Source organism: Dermatophagoides farinae, chromosome 5, assembly GCF_024713945.1.
Source record: "Dermatophagoides farinae isolate YC_2012a chromosome 5, ASM2471394v1, whole genome shotgun sequence".
Taxonomy (NCBI): Eukaryota; Metazoa; Arthropoda; class Arachnida; order Sarcoptiformes; family Pyroglyphidae; genus Dermatophagoides; species Dermatophagoides farinae.
This window is the reverse complement of record NC_134681.1, coordinates 345,948-364,542: the sequence shown is the minus strand read 5'-3', so window position 1 is coordinate 364,542 and position 18,595 is coordinate 345,948. Positions and strand designations below refer to the sequence as shown.

Genomic DNA, 18,595 nt, shown 5'->3' with positions numbered 1-18,595 from the left:
CATTTCATTTTTATTTCATGATGATTAATCATCATCATCATCATATCTATGCTAATTTTTTTTTCGCACTTTGCAAATAGTTTAGTCTCATTCTCTGTTTGTATACAAACTAGAAAATCCAAATCCATAACAGTTTATGGTGATGGTGATAATAATTATTATGCTCGTAATGGGATAAACATCAATGAATCACACACACAAACACACAAAAAAAATGGACACGACAATCGAAACCAGAAAAAAAAGTTGATGAATTGCTACAATTCCTATTAAAACATCATCACATTAGTACTTAAAATAATTTGGCCAGAAATACGATGATGACTAAGCTTGCAAATATTTTTTTTTCATCATCATCATCATCGAATCTGTATTATTAATTTAGATTTTGGTTTTTTTTTTGTTTGGAAAAAAAAATTACACAAATTCAAGTGATCATTTAAAGATAATATGGGGGTGGGGAGAAAAAAATGTGTGTGTGTGTGTGTGTGTGTGTGGGGCCAAGATTTTGATCTTGTAATCAGTGGTAATAATATATGATGATATGATAGAATGCAATAAATGATGTCAAAACATTTTTTTTTTTTTGGATTTTTTTTTTTTTCCATATCCTAATAAATCACAAAATAAGGACGCAAATAGTGAAGAAAAAAAAAAAAATCTCTTATCTCAAGAATGCAAAAAAAAAGCTTTCTACATTAGCAAATGAAATGAAAAATATACCGTTGCCACACCGTTATATATATATATATGTGTGTAGATCTGTGAATCAAATCAAATCAAAAATAAATGATCAGGTTGTCCGTGTAATACCAAAAACATACAACACACACTGCATAGCACCGATACCGGTAACCGCGGTAATTATCGTATGGCAAACATTTTTTTTTCTTCTTTTAAATTTCAAAACTAATAATACGACTAGTAAACTTTGGATGTTAATGATCAAATACAATACAATATACATTGTTGTGTTTAATATTGATGATGATGATGATGATATAAGTGTGTGCAAACAAAATGGAATCAAAAGATAAAATAAAAAATAAGACGTAGTAGTGAATATTATTATTTTAACTTTTTATTTGTGGTGGCGAAAAAAAATCTTTTTATTATAATAAAATTGTTGATGATGCCAAACTCGTGGCTTTTTTTTGTTTGTTTGCTTGTTTATTCAATTGCCTATTGTATTAGGGTGTGTTTGATTTTTTTTTTTTGCTTGATTTTTATTTTGATATTAATTATTATTGATTGATTGATCATCATCATCATGATTCATATCAAAATTGGAATTTGTTTTCATTCAGGTCACTGCCATCTATCGTCGATCATAATTAATAAAATGAATGTGTTTTTATTTTTTTTTTGTTGATTATTTTTTTTTTTAGCCTTGAAAAATTTATTGATGATTCATGATGATGCATCGGTCCAAATAAGTTTGTTTTGTTCACGAAGCACGTGCAATTTAATCATTGCAATAATAGCCATCAGATTAATATCAGCATTTAGAATAACATGTTCAATATTTTCAAATTGTTTAGATAATTTTCTATGATGTTTATGAATATTTTTAGCTGTACGTAATGATATTTTACTAGTATGATTCCAATGTTTATTCACGGCAATTTTCATTTGTTTAGCCGTACGAAAATTAAGTTCAATAATAATTGGATAGATTTGTTGTGAATGGAATTCATCCAAACTATTACCAGTTACTGTTATGACTGGATGTTTACCTTGATTTATAATTTCCATTATATTTGTCAATGAAATAAAATCACCTGAACCATCTTCACGATGTGCACAAGAAATATAATGTTCATCTTTTTTTCTTTCAAAATCTTTAATCGATGCCATCATAATCATTGTTTCGGTTTTTTTCTGACATAATTGAAACAATGATGAAAATTGCATTTCCAAACGTTTACCAATTGTATGGCTATATGGACCAAATATGATTACCGGTCTTGGTTTAGTCTGTTCAATCATTTGAACTCTTCGATATGCTTGAAGATTATCAATACATTCAAATGAATTATGATCATCAATCTGTTTATCTTGAACATTATTATTATTATTTGTCATATAAGAAAATGATGCAAGTAGCCGTGTATCGTTTTCATTGTAAGATTTGTTTGATGTTAATCTTTGAAATAGCTGACGAATTGATCGAAAACTTTTCATATCATCATTATTCGAACAAAATAATCGTCGAAACATTTCACATTCGGCATTATATTTGCTTGGTATATGACCATTTTCAATTGGTTGTCCAAATGGATCAAGTTTCCATGCACGCCAATATTTACATGGTTTGCCATCATATAATGTACTATCCACATACAAGATGTCGCCCTTGTTAAATTGTAATGAACTACTACATGATGATCGACTAAATTCAGCTCGAATATAAAATGAATCGCCAATAGGATTATCCTGAATTTGTTGAAATACTAAAATTGGACAAATTATTTACCTACAATCATTCATCAATCAATCAATTGATCAAGTACTCACCATCGATATTGAACAAAACCACCAGTTCAGCAGTTTGAATGTTTTGTGCAATCGGTTCAGCTAGATGTAATGCTGCATCTTCAGCTGTAGCTTGTGTTAGATCGTATTTATTATATTCAAGTATTTGATCACCAATTTGTAGAAAATTTTTCAATTCTTCAGCAATCGTATGAACAAATATGCCGACAGCATTACCTCCACAAAGTTTTAATTTATTTGCAAACAATGGCCGTAAATGTATACGACGTGGTAATGTTACATTCAGAAAATGATTCTGATACAAAGCCAATTGTTCATTCTGTTTTCTATCAAAATATGGATGTAATATTCGATTCTTACGCTTAAATGCATTTCTTCGTATTAATGTACTTCGTTTCGTAACTAATTTTCGATTATTATTGGAATTTTTTATCATTGTTAAATTCATATCTGTTTCATATCGATTTGTCGTAGAATTTATTTTGATTGGAATTTCATTTTCTTCACATTCATTTATTATTTTTTCAGCCCATTTATAATTAGCCATACGCATATTGATTCCACATATTTCTAATATACGATCACCTTGTCGTAGACCAGCTTTATATGCTTCACTATTATTGGCAACTTGTCGTATGATAACACCATTTTCAATTGTCATGTTGAAAAATATTCCATGAAATTCATGTGTTTTTTTAACCATAATCAATTGTTTTACCTGTTCATTTTTTTTCATATCATTGTTGATTGAATTGCAATTTTCAATCATAACCACATTGTTACTGTCTTCATTCATATCGTCTAATTTTATTAATGATCTTGAAAAATTAATACATTTTCTCATTGAATCAGATAATACAAGATTGGATTTTTTCTCTACATTTGCAACATGATTTGCTGATTGATTTGTATCAATAATCAATGTTTTCTGGCCATTATCTTGATCATCATCATTATCAATATTTTGTTGTTGTTGTTGTTTACATTTAACAGAAACAAATGGTTGTGAACATTTTTTCCATTGATTATGTTCAATATGAAGATGATTATTATTACGATTAGTATTTGTTGATTGTGTTGATAATGTTGTACGGATTTTTTGACGTTTTTTTCTTGTTTTAGTCAATGATAATGAATGTTGTCGATAATTCTTGCCACCATGATGATGATGATGATGATTATTATTAATAACATTTTTAATTTGACAACAATAGCGTTTATGATATTCAAGTTCACGTTGATTTGATGTCAATAATCGTGAAAGCCGTTGACGTACAAGTTTTTCTTGTGTAAATAAAAATTGATATGTACGAAATTGGCGACAATAATGATCACATTCTGTTTGTAATAAATTATTACTTTTGGCAAGATTTTGACAAGTTTTCTGTAATATTAATATTCGATTCATGAAATAATCATATTGTTGTCGTTGTTTGTCGTGTTTGGCAATATTTTTCAATTCATTTGTTTGTTCATCAGATGATAATTGTGATTGAAAATCATTAATAATTGTTTGAATATTATTATTACAATGATTGTCATGATAATCATTTAAATAATCATAATGATCATTATTATTATAATCATCATCATCATCATCATCATCGATGAATTGATCAATAATTGATAGATCCATCAACGATTGGTTGAACAATTAAATTGAAAATTGTTTATATTTGATGATTAAATAATTGAGAATAACTGCTACTAATTTGTTCATTCAACTTGAATCATTTGAAACAATGAATCTTGCCTGAATAGATGAAATGGTTGATGGCTACAATCAAATTGAAATGGAATAATAATGAAATATATATGTCTTATTATTTGATTACGTATAATTTTTTTTTCTTATCTCGTTTTTTTTTCTAATTTGGCATCAAAGTTTGTTTTTTACATTACATATCAGTAGTAGATCAATGTTACATATCTGTAACCGAAAAATTTATTAATTGTCTCGTTTCATTTATCAATATTGTAGTGTATATATTATATATGTTTATTATGGTTATCGATAGAATTTCATCATCGTTGCCATTAGTTATGATTATGATTATGATTATCATTTTTTTTCTCACTTTAAATTTAATCAACAATCGATAAAATTGTCTCGATCCATGGTTATCCACTTATCTCTTTCTTATTTATTTTGTAACAAATATGACCACGTAGATTTATTTTTGTAGCTGTGGCTGTTGTTGTTGTTGTTGAAAGTAAACATTCTAAACACACACAGTAAAAGGGAAATGTATCGAAATACGCCTCTGATTACATACATACTACACCTGATCAATCTTTTGATGAATATTTTAAGAATCAATCGATCTTTTACTATGCAGATATTGTATTGACATGTTTCAATTTTTTTTATGGCCATCATTATCATCATCATCATTTTTTTTATTCGATTAATGATGATTGATTGAATTCGATTGACCATCTTTACATAATCAGCATTTTTAGAATAAAATTCTGATCAGATTTGATGACCATCTCATATTCAATATCAACATTCTAACTTATGTAGGCTAAAGAATAACAAAAAAAAGTAAAATTCTATGAACCATATCGAATCAAATTTTTTTTTGTTTTCAATGTAAAAAAAAGAGAAAAAAAATGAATTCAATTTGAATGACTGACACATTTGCACACACACACACACACACACACACACACACACACACACACACACACACACACACACACACACACACACACACACACACACACACACACACACACACACACACACACACACACACACACACACACACACAGTACCACTATATGGTAATGATGATCCAAAGGCTGTATGCAAGTGTTTCAAACAAAAATGGGATGTTTCACTGTGAAAAAAAAATTTTTTTTCAAGAATAATGAACAGAAAAAAAATATACACTGACGACATTCAAACCAGTTGAACCAAAAAATAACAAAAAAAAAGTGACTGAAACTAAAGAAAAGGAAGGAAATATTTAGAAACAGATGCTCGATCATCTTATGTGTGTGTGTGTGTTTGGGTTCGGTAGAAATGCAAAATCCAGTAAAAAAAACACTTGAAAATAATTGTGCATTCATCATCATCATCATCATCATGTGGATTCAAATGGATTGAATTCTTTTTTTTTTTGTTTCTTTTTCAAGATACTTTTCAAGTTTTATTTTTTTTTCTTTCTTTTTGATTTCTTGTTGTTATTTTTTTTCAAAACTGAATTTTGTTTTCAAATCAGAAATAAAAACAAACAAACAAACAAAAAAGTCAAACAATAATAATGTAATGAAAACAGGAAAGAGGAAAAGTTTCCGGAATGAAAATTATACTTTTGGCTGATTTTCATGCTGATAATGCATTAATGATGCATTCTTTTTTGTTGTATCTAATTTGAGAATAAAATACTATTTATATAAACGAAGCTAGATTTTCATTGTAATCATTGATTGAAATCAATTCGATTTGATGGCTATGAAATTTTTCAATATAGAATCTTTGAACCAAACTTTAATTTAAAACTAAATTATCAATGCAGAATTTAGTTTATCGACCAAAATTTTGCCAAAAAAAATGGATTCTGTTGAATTTCAAAAATGAAAACGCGTGTGTGTGTGTGTGTGTTTTTTGCATGCATGTCATTTGTTTGTTTGTTTGTTTGTTTGTTTCAGGAACTAAATTTGCATAAAATTCTAATCGTTTGCAAGAACTCGAATTTTTTTTCCTGAATATAAACAGTAAAGTGAACAGGAGAGAAAAATTTTTAATTTCAATTCCAATGTCATATATTCCGGAATTAAAAAAAAACCAAAAAAAAAAAAAGAAAGTGATCGGTAAACAAAACAGAAAAAAAATTCAAATCAATTCACGGTATTATTGTTGTTGTTCATCGAATTCAACAAAGATCACAATCAATTATTAATTCCAAATATATAAATATCGAAAAAAGTTCAATTTCATTTTGTATGGCTCATTTTTTTTATATGAAAAAAAACAGACACACAATTGAATTTGTTGAATATTCTTATATTGAATAGAATCATCATCATCAACATAATTACAATACAACAACAACAACAACAACAAAAAAAAATAGAAAAAGCTAATAAAAATGAATTGATACAATTGTGATTGTAACCGGGGTAATTTTCAATCGACTGCAGTAGACCATATTTTCCATTTTTGATCCTATTGTTTGTGATTTTGATTGTAAGTTGCCAATATTTGTAGATATTTCCAACGCACACACACACATGATTCACAATTGTGAAAATGTTTCAAACCATCAAACAATAGTTTTTGTATGTGTGTGTGTGAATGTTTCATACATAAAACATACTTGGGCAATGAGTTTTCTGATTATTATGATGATTGAAAATATTAGATTTCATCATCAACATCATCATATCGATTCTTTGCTTTTATTATTATTGCTTATCATCAACATTTTTTATTTTTTTTTCAATATATTAAATACAAATTATTTTGAAAGTATATTGTATCATTCATCTAATTGAGCTAGTTATATCGATTTTTTTTTCTGGAACCTTGAATACTGGAATTTCAATGAAGAAAAAAAAGTCGAATAGAAAGTGAATTATATACATGTATTCACTTAACCAATTCAATATTGGTCATACAAATGACTTTAGGAATGTTGTTCAGTGATGATAATGAAAAACATATATATATATATATATATATATATTGTATGTGAATGGACAATTTGTATTTGATGTTATTCAATTTGTTTTATAATTGAATTCTGATTTTATATTCGTTATATTCGCCTTTGGCATTTTTTGTTGTTGTTGTTGTTCAATATGTAATATAAACGATGACGACGATGAAAGAATATTATATTTCATGGTTTTGTTGGATAGCTAGAAATGACCAACAACCATTGATCATATAATAAATTTCATTTCCAATACAATAAGATTTAATATGATCTTTGTGTGCAGAAAAAAAAAGTTGCAACAATCCCAACAACAAAAAAAAAATATTTAGAACCTGATGATGATGATGATGATAATCACGTTACGGAATACGAAAAAAAAGTTCACTGTTTTTTTCCCCCCATTCACTTGAATATTGAAACTTTTTTTTCATTGTTTCATAAAAATTAGCTATTAGCTTATTATAATCGTGTTCTACTAATTAGCACCATGGAAAAAAAAATTCCAATCAAGATTTCCAAAGGATTCTTAGGATTACCATATGTACACATTGAAGAATAAAGTGAGAAAAAAAAGTGAAAATTTTAAAATCAAGTAGGATAAAAAAAAATAACATTCAAATTCCAAACCCCACTCTCAATAGATTCATTTGGCATTCAAATCATGACACACACAAATATGGCCAGAAAAAAAATTGACATGTGTTTATTGTCAATGTTGTCACACACACACACACACACACACACACACACACACACACACACACACACACACACACGTACACAAACAAATAAACTTAACCTGGTTCTCCGAGACCCTGATGTTTTTTTTCGTTCAGAATTCTATCTGAATGTTTGAATAAACAAATTTGTTATTTTGTAGCTGAATTTTTTTTTATCATCTGATAATTAAATCTTTTTATTTTCAAGAAAAAAAATTTTTTCTCTTGTTGTCAAACTGGAACCTGGAAACGAAATTCTTCATTTTTTTTTTTTTTTTTGGTGGTGGTTGTCGACCACCATCATGATGATGATAACGCCCAATTGTATACCATAACTGAATGATTATTTCATATTGTAGAAACCAAAAAAAAAGGAGGAAAAATAACCGAACCAATCAAATACAATTGTAAATGAGACTAGCCACAACAGCCACAGCTAAATCGAACGAAACCACACACACATACGCGGAAAACAGAATTCAGAATCAAAAAAAAAGAGCGCGCCAGAATCCTGCGCATCTAATAATTGAAAAACAAATGTTCAAAATGTTGCTGAATCAATTCCTAAAAAGATGTTGATATTGGTAATGATGGTTAAGGCAACAACCAACTTGGTTATGGAATTGTCCAGAAAAAAAAATCAAATTGACTTTAACACACACACATACTTATCACTCGATCAAATGTCGTTGAATTGTTGTTGTTGTTGTTGTTGTTGTTTAAATAAACAATTTTGACCAGAATCACAAAAAAATTATTCTACAATTGACAAATTATTTTACCATATATTTTTCTTTGTGTATTTGCGATTCAAGTATTTGTGTGTATGTGTGTGTGTTTTGATTATTGATTGATTTTTTTTTCATCCATTCAAATTCTCATTCAATTGTTTGTTTCAATTATAAATCGCATATATATTGTGAGAAGGAGGTTTTTTGCTCTCTCTCTCTGAGTTAAAGTGTTGTCAGGTGCATTTGAAAAGAAAAATAAAACTGTCATATGCATCGTGTGTATACGTGTACCACGTGATCATCGAGATCAATTGTTTGGTCAATTATTTGATTTGACGTTACGATTGAATGATTTTTTTTTTGATATTTTCATTATTTACGGATTCAAAAAAAAAATTTCATTTGATATTCAAAATCAAATTTCCATCAAACAATAATAATTATGTTGATTATCAATTTATCATCATATCGAATCATTATCAATACAATGAGATCAATAATTATTGATCATTTATTTATTTTATTAATAATCGCTTTTCATTGTGATTATTATTATTATGATGTTTATAATGGAATCAACATTAATCGACCACAACAACAACAACAACGATCATTACTATCAACAATAATGGTTATGGCCGATTGGGATTCATGGTGGACATATGAAGGAATCTCAGGTATGTATCATAATTATCATTGTATAAAAATATCGGTTATTTTTATGTAATATTTGGAGAACGAAAAAAAAACAAATTCATGAACATTAAAAAAATTGAAGAATTTTTTTCCATTAATTTATTTCATTGCAACAACAGCACAACAACAACAACAACGAAAAAAAAAAAAATTCTAAATGGAAAAAATGCAATGACCATGAAGAGATTTTTTCTTTTTCGACTAGTGTTAATTAGTTTTTTTTCCCAACTTCATTATTATTATTATTATTATTATTTTTTTCTGGCTGAAATCCAAAATCCACACACACACACACACACATGGTCGATTTTAATGACATCGAAAGAGGTGTCATTATTATAACGGTGTCTTTTTTCCCTCCCCCCTCCATCACAAATAATGATGAGTTTCAAAGAATTTTCATCAAGTTTTTTTTTCCTCCTACGGTAAGGAATGTTTATTGTTTTGTTGTGAATCGAACAAAAAATAAAAATAAAAGAAAATGAATACGATAAAAATGACAACTACAATGATGATGATGATGATGATAAAACCAAAACAAAAATGAAAATCAAGATTAACATTGGACCGTTTTGTTTTCAGGGATGATTAAACCAATTTCATTTCATTTTCAGTTGATTATATTGGCGGTATTTTTATGTGTGTGTGTGTGTTTGTAATTACATTCTTCAGTCAACTGGTTTGATTCACATTTTCCATCACACTATTTAAGATGAGAGCAAGAGAGAGAGAGAGAGAGAGAGAGAGAGCCAGAAAAGCCAAAACCGATTTTTTTCCCGATGTAATTACACTTGTAGAATATTTTTATTTTCGACGATAATTGAAAATGTTGTTGTTGTTGTTTCTGAAGAGGTTGACCCTTGACAATATTTTCATTTTCATTTCGTTTTTTTTTTTTGGTTGTATTTCAACGAATGAATTTGTTGTTTTTTCGTGTGTGTGTGTGTATGTGGAGCACCGATGATGATGATGATGATGATGATTATGATTGACATTCATGTCAAATGCATGTAAAAAAAATTGTAACAAAAAAAATGAAAATGGAATATTCTATTTCTGATTCGTATATTAATGAGTGTGTGTGTGTATGTTTGTGGATCGAGAAAGAGAGAAATAAAAATAAAAAACAAATTAACTATTTTTTCTGACCATTTGATTTCATTGCAAATGTTTTTTTTTATTCTATTCCATGATGATGATTTTGTTTTTTTTCATTATCATTTCTGTTATATATTAGGTCCAGATTTTTGGGGCCGTTTAAATCCAAAATGGTCACATTGTAGTAAAGGACGACGACAATCACCGATTGATATTGATACTGAATTACTTATATATGATCAATATTTAAGAGAATTATATATTAAAGGTGATTATATTGATGGCAATCTAATAAATACTGGCCGTAGTATTGAAATTGAAGTTGATCAAAAGAAACCAATCATAATTACTGGTGGACCACTTAGCTATCAATATACATTATCAAATGTAACATTACATTTTGGTCGTGAAAATAATCGTGGATCTGAACATAGTATAAATCAATTACAATTTTCTGGTGAATTACAATTCTATGGTTATAATGGACAATTATATTCAAATTGGTCAGAAGCTAAAAGATCACCAAATGGTTTAGTTGCCATTGCAACTATGATTAAAATGACAAAAAATATGTCAACAAATGCTCAACTTAAAATTATGATTAATTCATTCAAGAATATAAGCAATAGAGGTATGTGATATTTTTATTTTTTATTTTTTATCAGATAACAACAATATAAAACAAAAGTTTGAACAAAAATCATTTCATCACTTGATTAGTTTTCGTTATTAACTCTTTATTTTATTTTATTCAATATATGAAAATAGTGAAAAGAAAAACAAAAAGTGCAAGACCGACATCAGAAGTGACTAGAAAAAAAAATTAATTGACAATCACTGTTTTTTTTTTGATTATGAAACAGATGTTTGAATATTCTTCTCATTATCTCATTATCATCATCATCATGAATATGATGCATTGAAGCGTATTAATTAATAAATTACTCGTATGAATAGCATACATGGACTATCAAAAATGATAGTCTGTCAAATACTCAATGAATTCTGTTGAAAACATCAACCAATGAATGAATGAATGTATGAATGTGTGTGTGTGTGTGTGTGTGTGTGTGTGTGAATTTAAGAATTTTCCATTGGGGTTTTTTTTCAATAGTTCATCTATCTATTTATCCATACATCTATATCATATGAACAAAAAAAGAAAGAAAGAAAAGAAAAGAATTTTTGCTTTTTTTTCAATTCAATAATTTCTGATAGATACACCATATGCTTCATCTGTGTATTTGTGTATGTGTGTGTGTGTGTGTGTAATGTGAATTGATCATCGATTGGATATCATCAACAGCTGGATCGGGAAAATATTAGAAACCGAACAAAAAAATAATGCCAAAAATCCAAAACAATATGCGTATTCAATGATTTTCTTTTCTTTTTTTTTCATTATTTCTATGAAAAGCATAATCAAGTTCAACATTCTATTTATATATCGATATTCATTTAAATAATAAAGTGTTGTCATTGAGATAAGCCAAAAAAAAAAATATTTGATTTCATTCACTTGGATCTTTGTGATACAAAACATGAATTTAGTTGTACTTGATTTGATTTTTTTTTTTTGATCAACAATAATTTTGTAATATAGAATATTCTATACACACACACACACACACACGCAACCACAAACCTACATACAAAAAGACAATCCAATTGATGAATGTGTAGTGTGTATGTTTGTATTTCATATTTTTTTTTCTCTTTCTCGGACATTGTTCCATGGCGACTAAAATGCTGTATAGATTTTTTTTTTTTTTTTGCTGGTCAAAATTATGTATGTTATTTCCAAGATTCATTTGAGAATCATGAAAAAAAAAACAATTGTGTATGTATGTATGCGTGTATAAGTGTGTATGATCCAATAAAATGAAAACCAAAATCAGGAAAAAAAATTGGGTGGTAGATAGTGAGTGAAAGAGAAAATCCACCGCCGAGCAACCAGCCAGCCAAAAAAAAAAAAAAAAATATATTCTTGGTGAATACAAGTAGTTGATTAAGTAAACATAATATCATGAAATATATATTGTTATTATTATTATTATTCGAACAATTCAACAATATTCTGTTGAATCAAACTATGATTTAATTATCCTTCGACATATATTTATATTACACAAGTGACCAATGATGATTATGATGATGGTTGAATAAGAATTTGATTGCATTTTGTTTTTTTTCTCTCGCTCTTATTTGTTCGGATCCTGAAAAAAAATCACGATAGCCATTGAATACTACGATTTGATAATCGGATTTATTATTATTATTTTTTTTGTTATCTTTTCCGTTTGTTCATTCATTCACAAACTTTGAATGAATTGTTCATAGTTATTACATTGATTAAATCAAATGAATTCAGTTTTGAATTTGATAAATTTAACATATTTATTGTTCATGATTTTAGGTGATATTCAACAATTGAATAGATTAAATTTAAAAGAATTATTATCGGATACAAAACAATTTGTTACCTATGAAGGATCATTAACACAGCCAGCCTGTTTTGAATCGGTTCAATGGATCATATTGAATAAACCATTATATATTAGTGGTCATCAATTACATCAGCTACGTACATCATTGAAAAGTGATGGACATCAGGATAATTTTCGGCCAATTCAACAGCTAAATAATCGTATGGTTACAACGAATATTATCAATCATCGTTTGATATCGGATCTACGTTTCAAGGTATTTAAGTGATGATCAAGAATCTAAGAATCGAAAAAATATTTATTTATTTTTTTTTTTGTTCATATTTCCATTCAGTACGATTTGGAAGAAATTGATTTCAATACGGATAATGCATATAGTAAACAATTATGCTATGTAAATCAACCGGTAGCCTATAAAGGTTTGTATATTTGATGATGACCATTTTTTATTGATTTAATCATCAAATTGAATTTTATTTTTTGTATATTTAATCCGATAGCAAGTAACAAACGGATCACTTGAATGATGGGTAATCATTGTAAAAGATTTTGAATGTTTAATTATAGTTAGAAATATATTCGTATATTTAACAAATGATTTTGAATTTCATTTTTGGAAAACAAAACAAAACAAAAAAAATGAATAAAACAAATAGTTTTGATTTCGTTGCCACAGGATGGCGGCACTAGTTTGTTCGTTTTTTTTTGTTCGGAGAAACCAAACTTCAACTACCAGAAAATTGAAAACAAACCAAAAAAAAAAAAAAATCACAGTAAATGGTCAATGTATTTTGCATATATATATGAATATGATTATGATTTATTATTAAAGTCATAGAACTTGAATCACTTGAAAACACAAACAAACAAACAAACAAAAAAAGGTGAATGTCATTCCGTGTAACTAAATATAGCTGTAGAAACCATCGATCTTATTAATGATAATCACATTTATATTCCCATTTTTTGACCTTTATTTTATTCATTTTACTTGTGTTTGTGCCAAAAAAAAAATAAATCCCCAAATCAATATAAATCATCTAGAAAGGATTAATAATAATAATAATACTAATCAATTTGATAACAATCAAGATCGTGATCAAAAAAAAAAAAAAAAATATGATCTTGCCAAATGTATCAGAAATAAAATAAAAATAAAATGTTTTTTTTAAATAAGAACGAATCGATTTTTCATTTGTTTGTTTTCTCATAGTTGATTTGTCGATGTGAATATTTTTTTTGTTGAAATGAATGAATCGAAAATTTAAATTACCATTATATGTGTGATTATATAAATGAAGGATCAATTTTTTTTAGAATTGGTTAATTGATTGATTGATTGGTGGTGGTGGTGTTAAATAACCGATGCAATAATATAGCCAAATGTGATTAAAATAATTGTATAGATGAAAAAATTCAATAGACCATAAGTCAATTTTAATATTTTATGACGTCGTATACCATCTTTACATGTTGAATCATCTTCATTGATCAGATAACGTCTTGATCCCATCCACAATGCATTACAATAATTAGTCCAATCAATTGCTGTGACATTAGATTGATAACGTTGTTTTTCATCATCAGAAAGTGATTGAAATATTTTGCTATAATTATCGTTACGAAAAAACCATTGATGATTGGTAAAATGTTCAAGTACTTCAAGTACACGATGCATTTTGTTTGTTACATCAACCATAACACGTTTCTGTCGACAAATGAACAATATCAAATCAAAAATATAGGCAAACAATATGTGTGAAAAAAACATTGTTAAACGATGATTCATACGGCCAACAAAAGTACCAGCACTTATTGGATTTTGTGCAATAGGTCGAACCATTTTGACTGATGGTGTTTTTACTGCAGCCATTCGTGAATAATTAAGAATCTGTGCCCATGATATTGGATTTTTATGCCCAGAAGTGATATGTACCACTTTTGATCTTTGTTCTGGATACATACATGAATGATAGCCAACTACAATTAATGAATTGGCAACAAAATCCACTGGAATAATGTCGGAAATGTAATCACAACGCACTATATTTTATATTGGAATACATAGTCATAGATTATAATCATGAAAATAATACAATAAAAAAAATAATACTCACTTTCCATTGTTCGAGCAATGCCAAGACCACCAAGTAAAAGAGCTCCAGCAACACCATTAAGGCTATCACACCAACCTTCGGCTGGTTCACGATATGCATGTGATACAATGGATGGACGACAGATAACGACTGGTAAATCAGAATATTTTGCATCAACCAAACATTCGGCAATAGCTTTACTGATCGTATAGGAATTAGGTCGTCCCATTAATGATGGATGTCCAACACCTGGTGTTTCATCACTATCTTCATTAATTATTTTATTGATCAATGAATCAATATCATCAACTAATGGATAAACTTTTTCTTCCACATCAATTAGATTACAATTTGCATAAGCAGTTGAAACATATACAACAATCTAATATTTTTAAATTTAAATAATAAAATATATGTTATAAAAATGAATGATATTTTAACAAAAAAAAAAATTTACCTTTAATTTCTTCATATCACGACTTAATTTCATAACCGATTCAGTGCCAAGAACATTTTGATTTACAAATTTTTTCAATGGCCCATGAAAACGTACAGTGGCAGCTGAATGGAATACAATAGATACATTATCGGTAAGTGTTTGATAATCTATATCGGATAAACCAAGACGAGGTTTTGTCATATCACCACAAATGGCAACAAGTTTCGTAAAATCGTATGTTTTATTACGTAATGTAAACACTTTAGATTTAATGATTTCTTCTTCCAATCGTTGTTGTGGTGATTTACCATCACGACTTGAACGTATTAATAGATAAATACGTTCAATATCTGGACATGAATTTAATAATTTTTCAATCAAAACTTTTCCAATAAAACCACTGCCACCAGTGACGAAAATGGATTTTCCATTATAAAATTCTCGAATCGATATCGCCGTCGTCGGTTGCCGTTGTTGTCGTTGTTGTTGTTGTTGTTGTTGGTCAATTGTCATCAATGATGATTGCATCATTTTTATTTCGTTGTTGTTGTTTGCTAAAATTGAACAAATAAATTAAATTTTCCTATAGAAATGACAATTTTAATTAGACGATGAATTTCAATATATAAAACACTTGATGAAAAATGACCACAAAGACAATATATATATAATGATAATGATAATGTCAAAATAAAACGAAACTAAACGAAATGAAAAAAAAATTTTCAAACAACCAAATCACTGAAGATGAGTGATCATTATTTTAACATTATGACGGTTAAAAAGAAATGAAATGTCTTATATTCAAAAAAAAAAATCGATGATGGCCGTTTTTATATAAATTGAATATATATCAGCCACATTTATCAACACATCGAATCATGGGTAAAATTAATTTGAACAATTGAATGATTTGACCATTAGATAAAAACAAAAAAAAAATACATGACTTGAAAACGTCGAAATAGACGAAATATATATATTTTTTGCTGTTCAAAAATGAAAAACAAAAAACAAAAACAAAAAAAATTTTTTTCAAACATTTGTCATAGATATTTTCTCAATTTGATGTTGTCAATGTTTTTTTGTCTGTATTGCATCTTTTAATAACTAATAACTATAACTAATATATAGTCTATTTAAATAATAAAAATAATGAATGAAACCAAACGAATGATGATAAAAAAAAGATGATGGTGATGGAATGAAGAAAATTGAAAAAGAAAGAAAGAAAGAAATTATTCAATACAGACCTTTAATGATGATTTCTAAACGGGTTAGTTTCTATTTTATCTTTTGAAATGAATTTTGAACTAAAAATTTCTAGTGAAGTTAATAATAATTTACAAATTGACAGAAATTCATAAACGATTGATATGTTATATATCGGAATAATTGATGACGATGATGATGATGATGATGTCAACAGTTATCTATGCTGTACAATGTGTGCGTGTGAGATGTAGCAATTTTTATATTGAATTTAAGTTCATCAAAAAAAAACAAAAAAAAAATGAATAAATAGATAACTTGCAAGTGCATTCAGACTAATACATAATAAATTCATACGAACACAAACGACAAAAAAAAAGTTAAAAAGCGATTAAAAACAAAATAAAAATGAAAATGAGAAAAACCAAGAAAAAAAATATTCAGATAAAAACAAAAATTTGCTTTATCCGACCGGATGGAATTTATATTGCTAAATTTAGAGGTATTGTTGTTGATGGGAAAAAAAGAGAGAGAGAGAGGGAGAGAAAGAAATCAAGCCATAGTGGATAGGAGAGAAAAACCCAATAGAGCGTCACATTATATCGTCACCAGAGAATGACATTTTATATTTCAATTCCAATTTTCGGAGAAAAAAAAATGTCCAATGGTTAATTTTTTTTCAAATTTGATGAAATAGTCTTTTTTTTTACTCCATTCATTCGTTTGTTTGTACGTTGTTTGAATGAATGAAGAAAAAAGTTTTCTTTTCGGTTGGTTTACCTATTATATTAGTAATTACTGTCGTTGTCGTTTTTGTCGTTGTTGTTGTTGTTGTTGTTGTTTATAACACCTTGATAATTATAATTTTTTTTGTTGTTGTTGTTGTTGTAATTCTATTCCAGTTTTTTTTCTAAAAACAATCCATAAATAATGATAAAAATCAATTGTTAAAAAAAACACCAACACCAACAACAACAACAACAACAAAAACCAAAAATAAAACAACCAAAATGCTTGACATTGAATGTTGTCGGATTACCTGTTTTGTTGTTGTTGTTGTTGTTGTTGTTGAGTTGTTCGTAAAAACAAAAAAAAATCGTACCACTCTCTTTGTCATTTTGTTTTCATTTTTTAACAATTTATATATTTTTTTTTTTTGGATAATGGTAATCGATTGTTGTTGGTGTTTTTTTTTTTGTTTTTTGAACAAAAGAAAAAAAAATTCAGACCAAAAATGGTGAGTGAAACGAAGGTGAAAAATGAAATCAAAAAAAAAACTCGTCCTTGCTCAGGTTTTTTTTCACGTTGTTGTTTAAATGCATTGAATGTAATGATGTTGATGATGGAAAATATTTTATTGAAAATGAATTTTTTGTTTTCTGTTTACAAAGATCGAATGTCAAATAATCGATTAATTTGTTATTGAATGATTGCTCAATATTTTTGTTTTAATTTTATTTTATTTTTCTTGCTTTCAAATATAAAAATGGACAAAATAACTACTTAAATGTCATCATATTGGTTCTAATCATATGATCAAGAATATTCTGGCCAATTCCATAATTTTCATGTTCACACACACACCACTTAAAGATGAACTAGAACAACCAAAAAAACCACAACAGATTTGGTGGATTAAATTTTAAAAATTCTCTTATTTGTCTGGACTAAGGTCATAATATACAAGCGCTAAGATGAAAAGAAATGAAAAAAAATCCAAACAGAATGGATTAAAGCAATTATGAAAACTTCCATTTTGAGATTATAATATTTTCTACTACTAATCATTGATTTGATTCCATTTACAAAATGACGCTTGTAATGGATTAAATTCTAGAATTTTCTGATCCAATGTCAATTGATCGTGTTGTGTGCGTGTGTGTGTGCGTGAGTACACCGGAATGTTGTTGTTACATGATGAAAAAAATGGTGATAAAATTTTGAAATAAAATAACAACAACAACAACAACAACCAAATATAAAATAGAAAA

General features: G+C 27.6%; 3 protein-coding genes across 3 annotated transcripts; 1 reads left to right on the top strand and 2 right to left on the bottom strand.

The window, feature by feature from the left end:
- Nucleotides 1-1,059: 1,059 nt before the first annotated feature.
- On the bottom strand, nucleotides 1,060-4,400 carry LOC124499121 (disks large homolog 5). The gene is made up of 2 exons (XM_075731013.1): nucleotides 2,518-4,400; nucleotides 1,060-2,453 (listed from the first exon to the last, which is right to left on the bottom strand). The coding sequence occupies exons 1-2, from the start codon at nucleotides 4,130-4,132 to the stop codon at nucleotides 1,411-1,413; spliced, it is 2,658 nt and encodes an 885-aa protein (XP_075587128.1). The 5' UTR covers nucleotides 4,133-4,400; the 3' UTR covers nucleotides 1,060-1,410.
- A 4,071-nt stretch (nucleotides 4,401-8,471) lies between these two features.
- On the top strand, nucleotides 8,472-13,484 carry LOC124499130 (carbonic anhydrase-related protein 10). Its single transcript, XM_047063001.2, has 5 exons — nucleotides 8,472-9,293; nucleotides 10,550-11,041; nucleotides 12,827-13,113; nucleotides 13,192-13,276; nucleotides 13,358-13,484. Exons 1-5 carry the CDS (start codon nucleotides 9,059-9,061, stop codon nucleotides 13,378-13,380), a joined length of 1,122 nt encoding a protein of 373 aa, XP_046918957.2. The 5' UTR covers nucleotides 8,472-9,058; the 3' UTR covers nucleotides 13,381-13,484.
- A 335-nt stretch (nucleotides 13,485-13,819) lies between these two features.
- On the bottom strand, nucleotides 13,820-16,997 carry LOC124498802 (fatty acyl-CoA reductase 1). Its single transcript, XM_075731010.1, has 4 exons — nucleotides 16,646-16,997; nucleotides 15,411-15,975; nucleotides 14,975-15,335; nucleotides 13,820-14,900 (listed from the first exon to the last, which is right to left on the bottom strand). The coding sequence occupies exons 2-4, from the start codon at nucleotides 15,921-15,923 to the stop codon at nucleotides 14,212-14,214; spliced, it is 1,563 nt and encodes a 520-aa protein (XP_075587125.1). The 5' UTR covers nucleotides 15,924-15,975; nucleotides 16,646-16,997; the 3' UTR covers nucleotides 13,820-14,211.
- Between the last annotated feature and the right edge of the window lie 1,598 nt (nucleotides 16,998-18,595).

Bases quoted from the DNA above. Each gene is read 5' to 3' on its own strand.
- LOC124499130 (XM_047063001.2), top strand. From the start codon at position 9,059: ATGTTGATTATCAATTTATCATCATATCGAATCATTATCAATACAATG. The intron at 9,294-10,549 runs GTATGTATCATA...GTTATATATTAG, and splicing joins GACATATGAAGGAATCTCAG to GTCCAGATTTTTGGGGCCGT. The intron at 11,042-12,826 runs GTATGTGATATT...TCATGATTTTAG, and splicing joins CAAGAATATAAGCAATAGAG to GTGATATTCAACAATTGAAT.
- LOC124499121 (XM_075731013.1), bottom strand. From the start codon at position 4,132: ATGGATCTATCAATTATTGATCAATTCATCGATGATGATGATGATGAT. The intron at 2,454-2,517 runs GTGAGTACTTGA...GTCCAATTTTAG, and splicing joins GGTTTTGTTCAATATCGATG to TATTTCAACAAATTCAGGAT.
- LOC124498802 (XM_075731010.1), bottom strand. From the start codon at position 15,923: ATGATGCAATCATCATTGATGACAATTGACCAACAACAACAACAACAA. The intron at 15,336-15,410 runs GTAAATTTTTTT...TAAAAATATTAG, and splicing joins GTGATATGAAGAAATTAAAG to ATTGTTGTATATGTTTCAAC. The intron at 14,901-14,974 runs GTGAGTATTATT...TATAAAATATAG, and splicing joins CATTGCTCGAACAATGGAAA to TGCGTTGTGATTACATTTCC.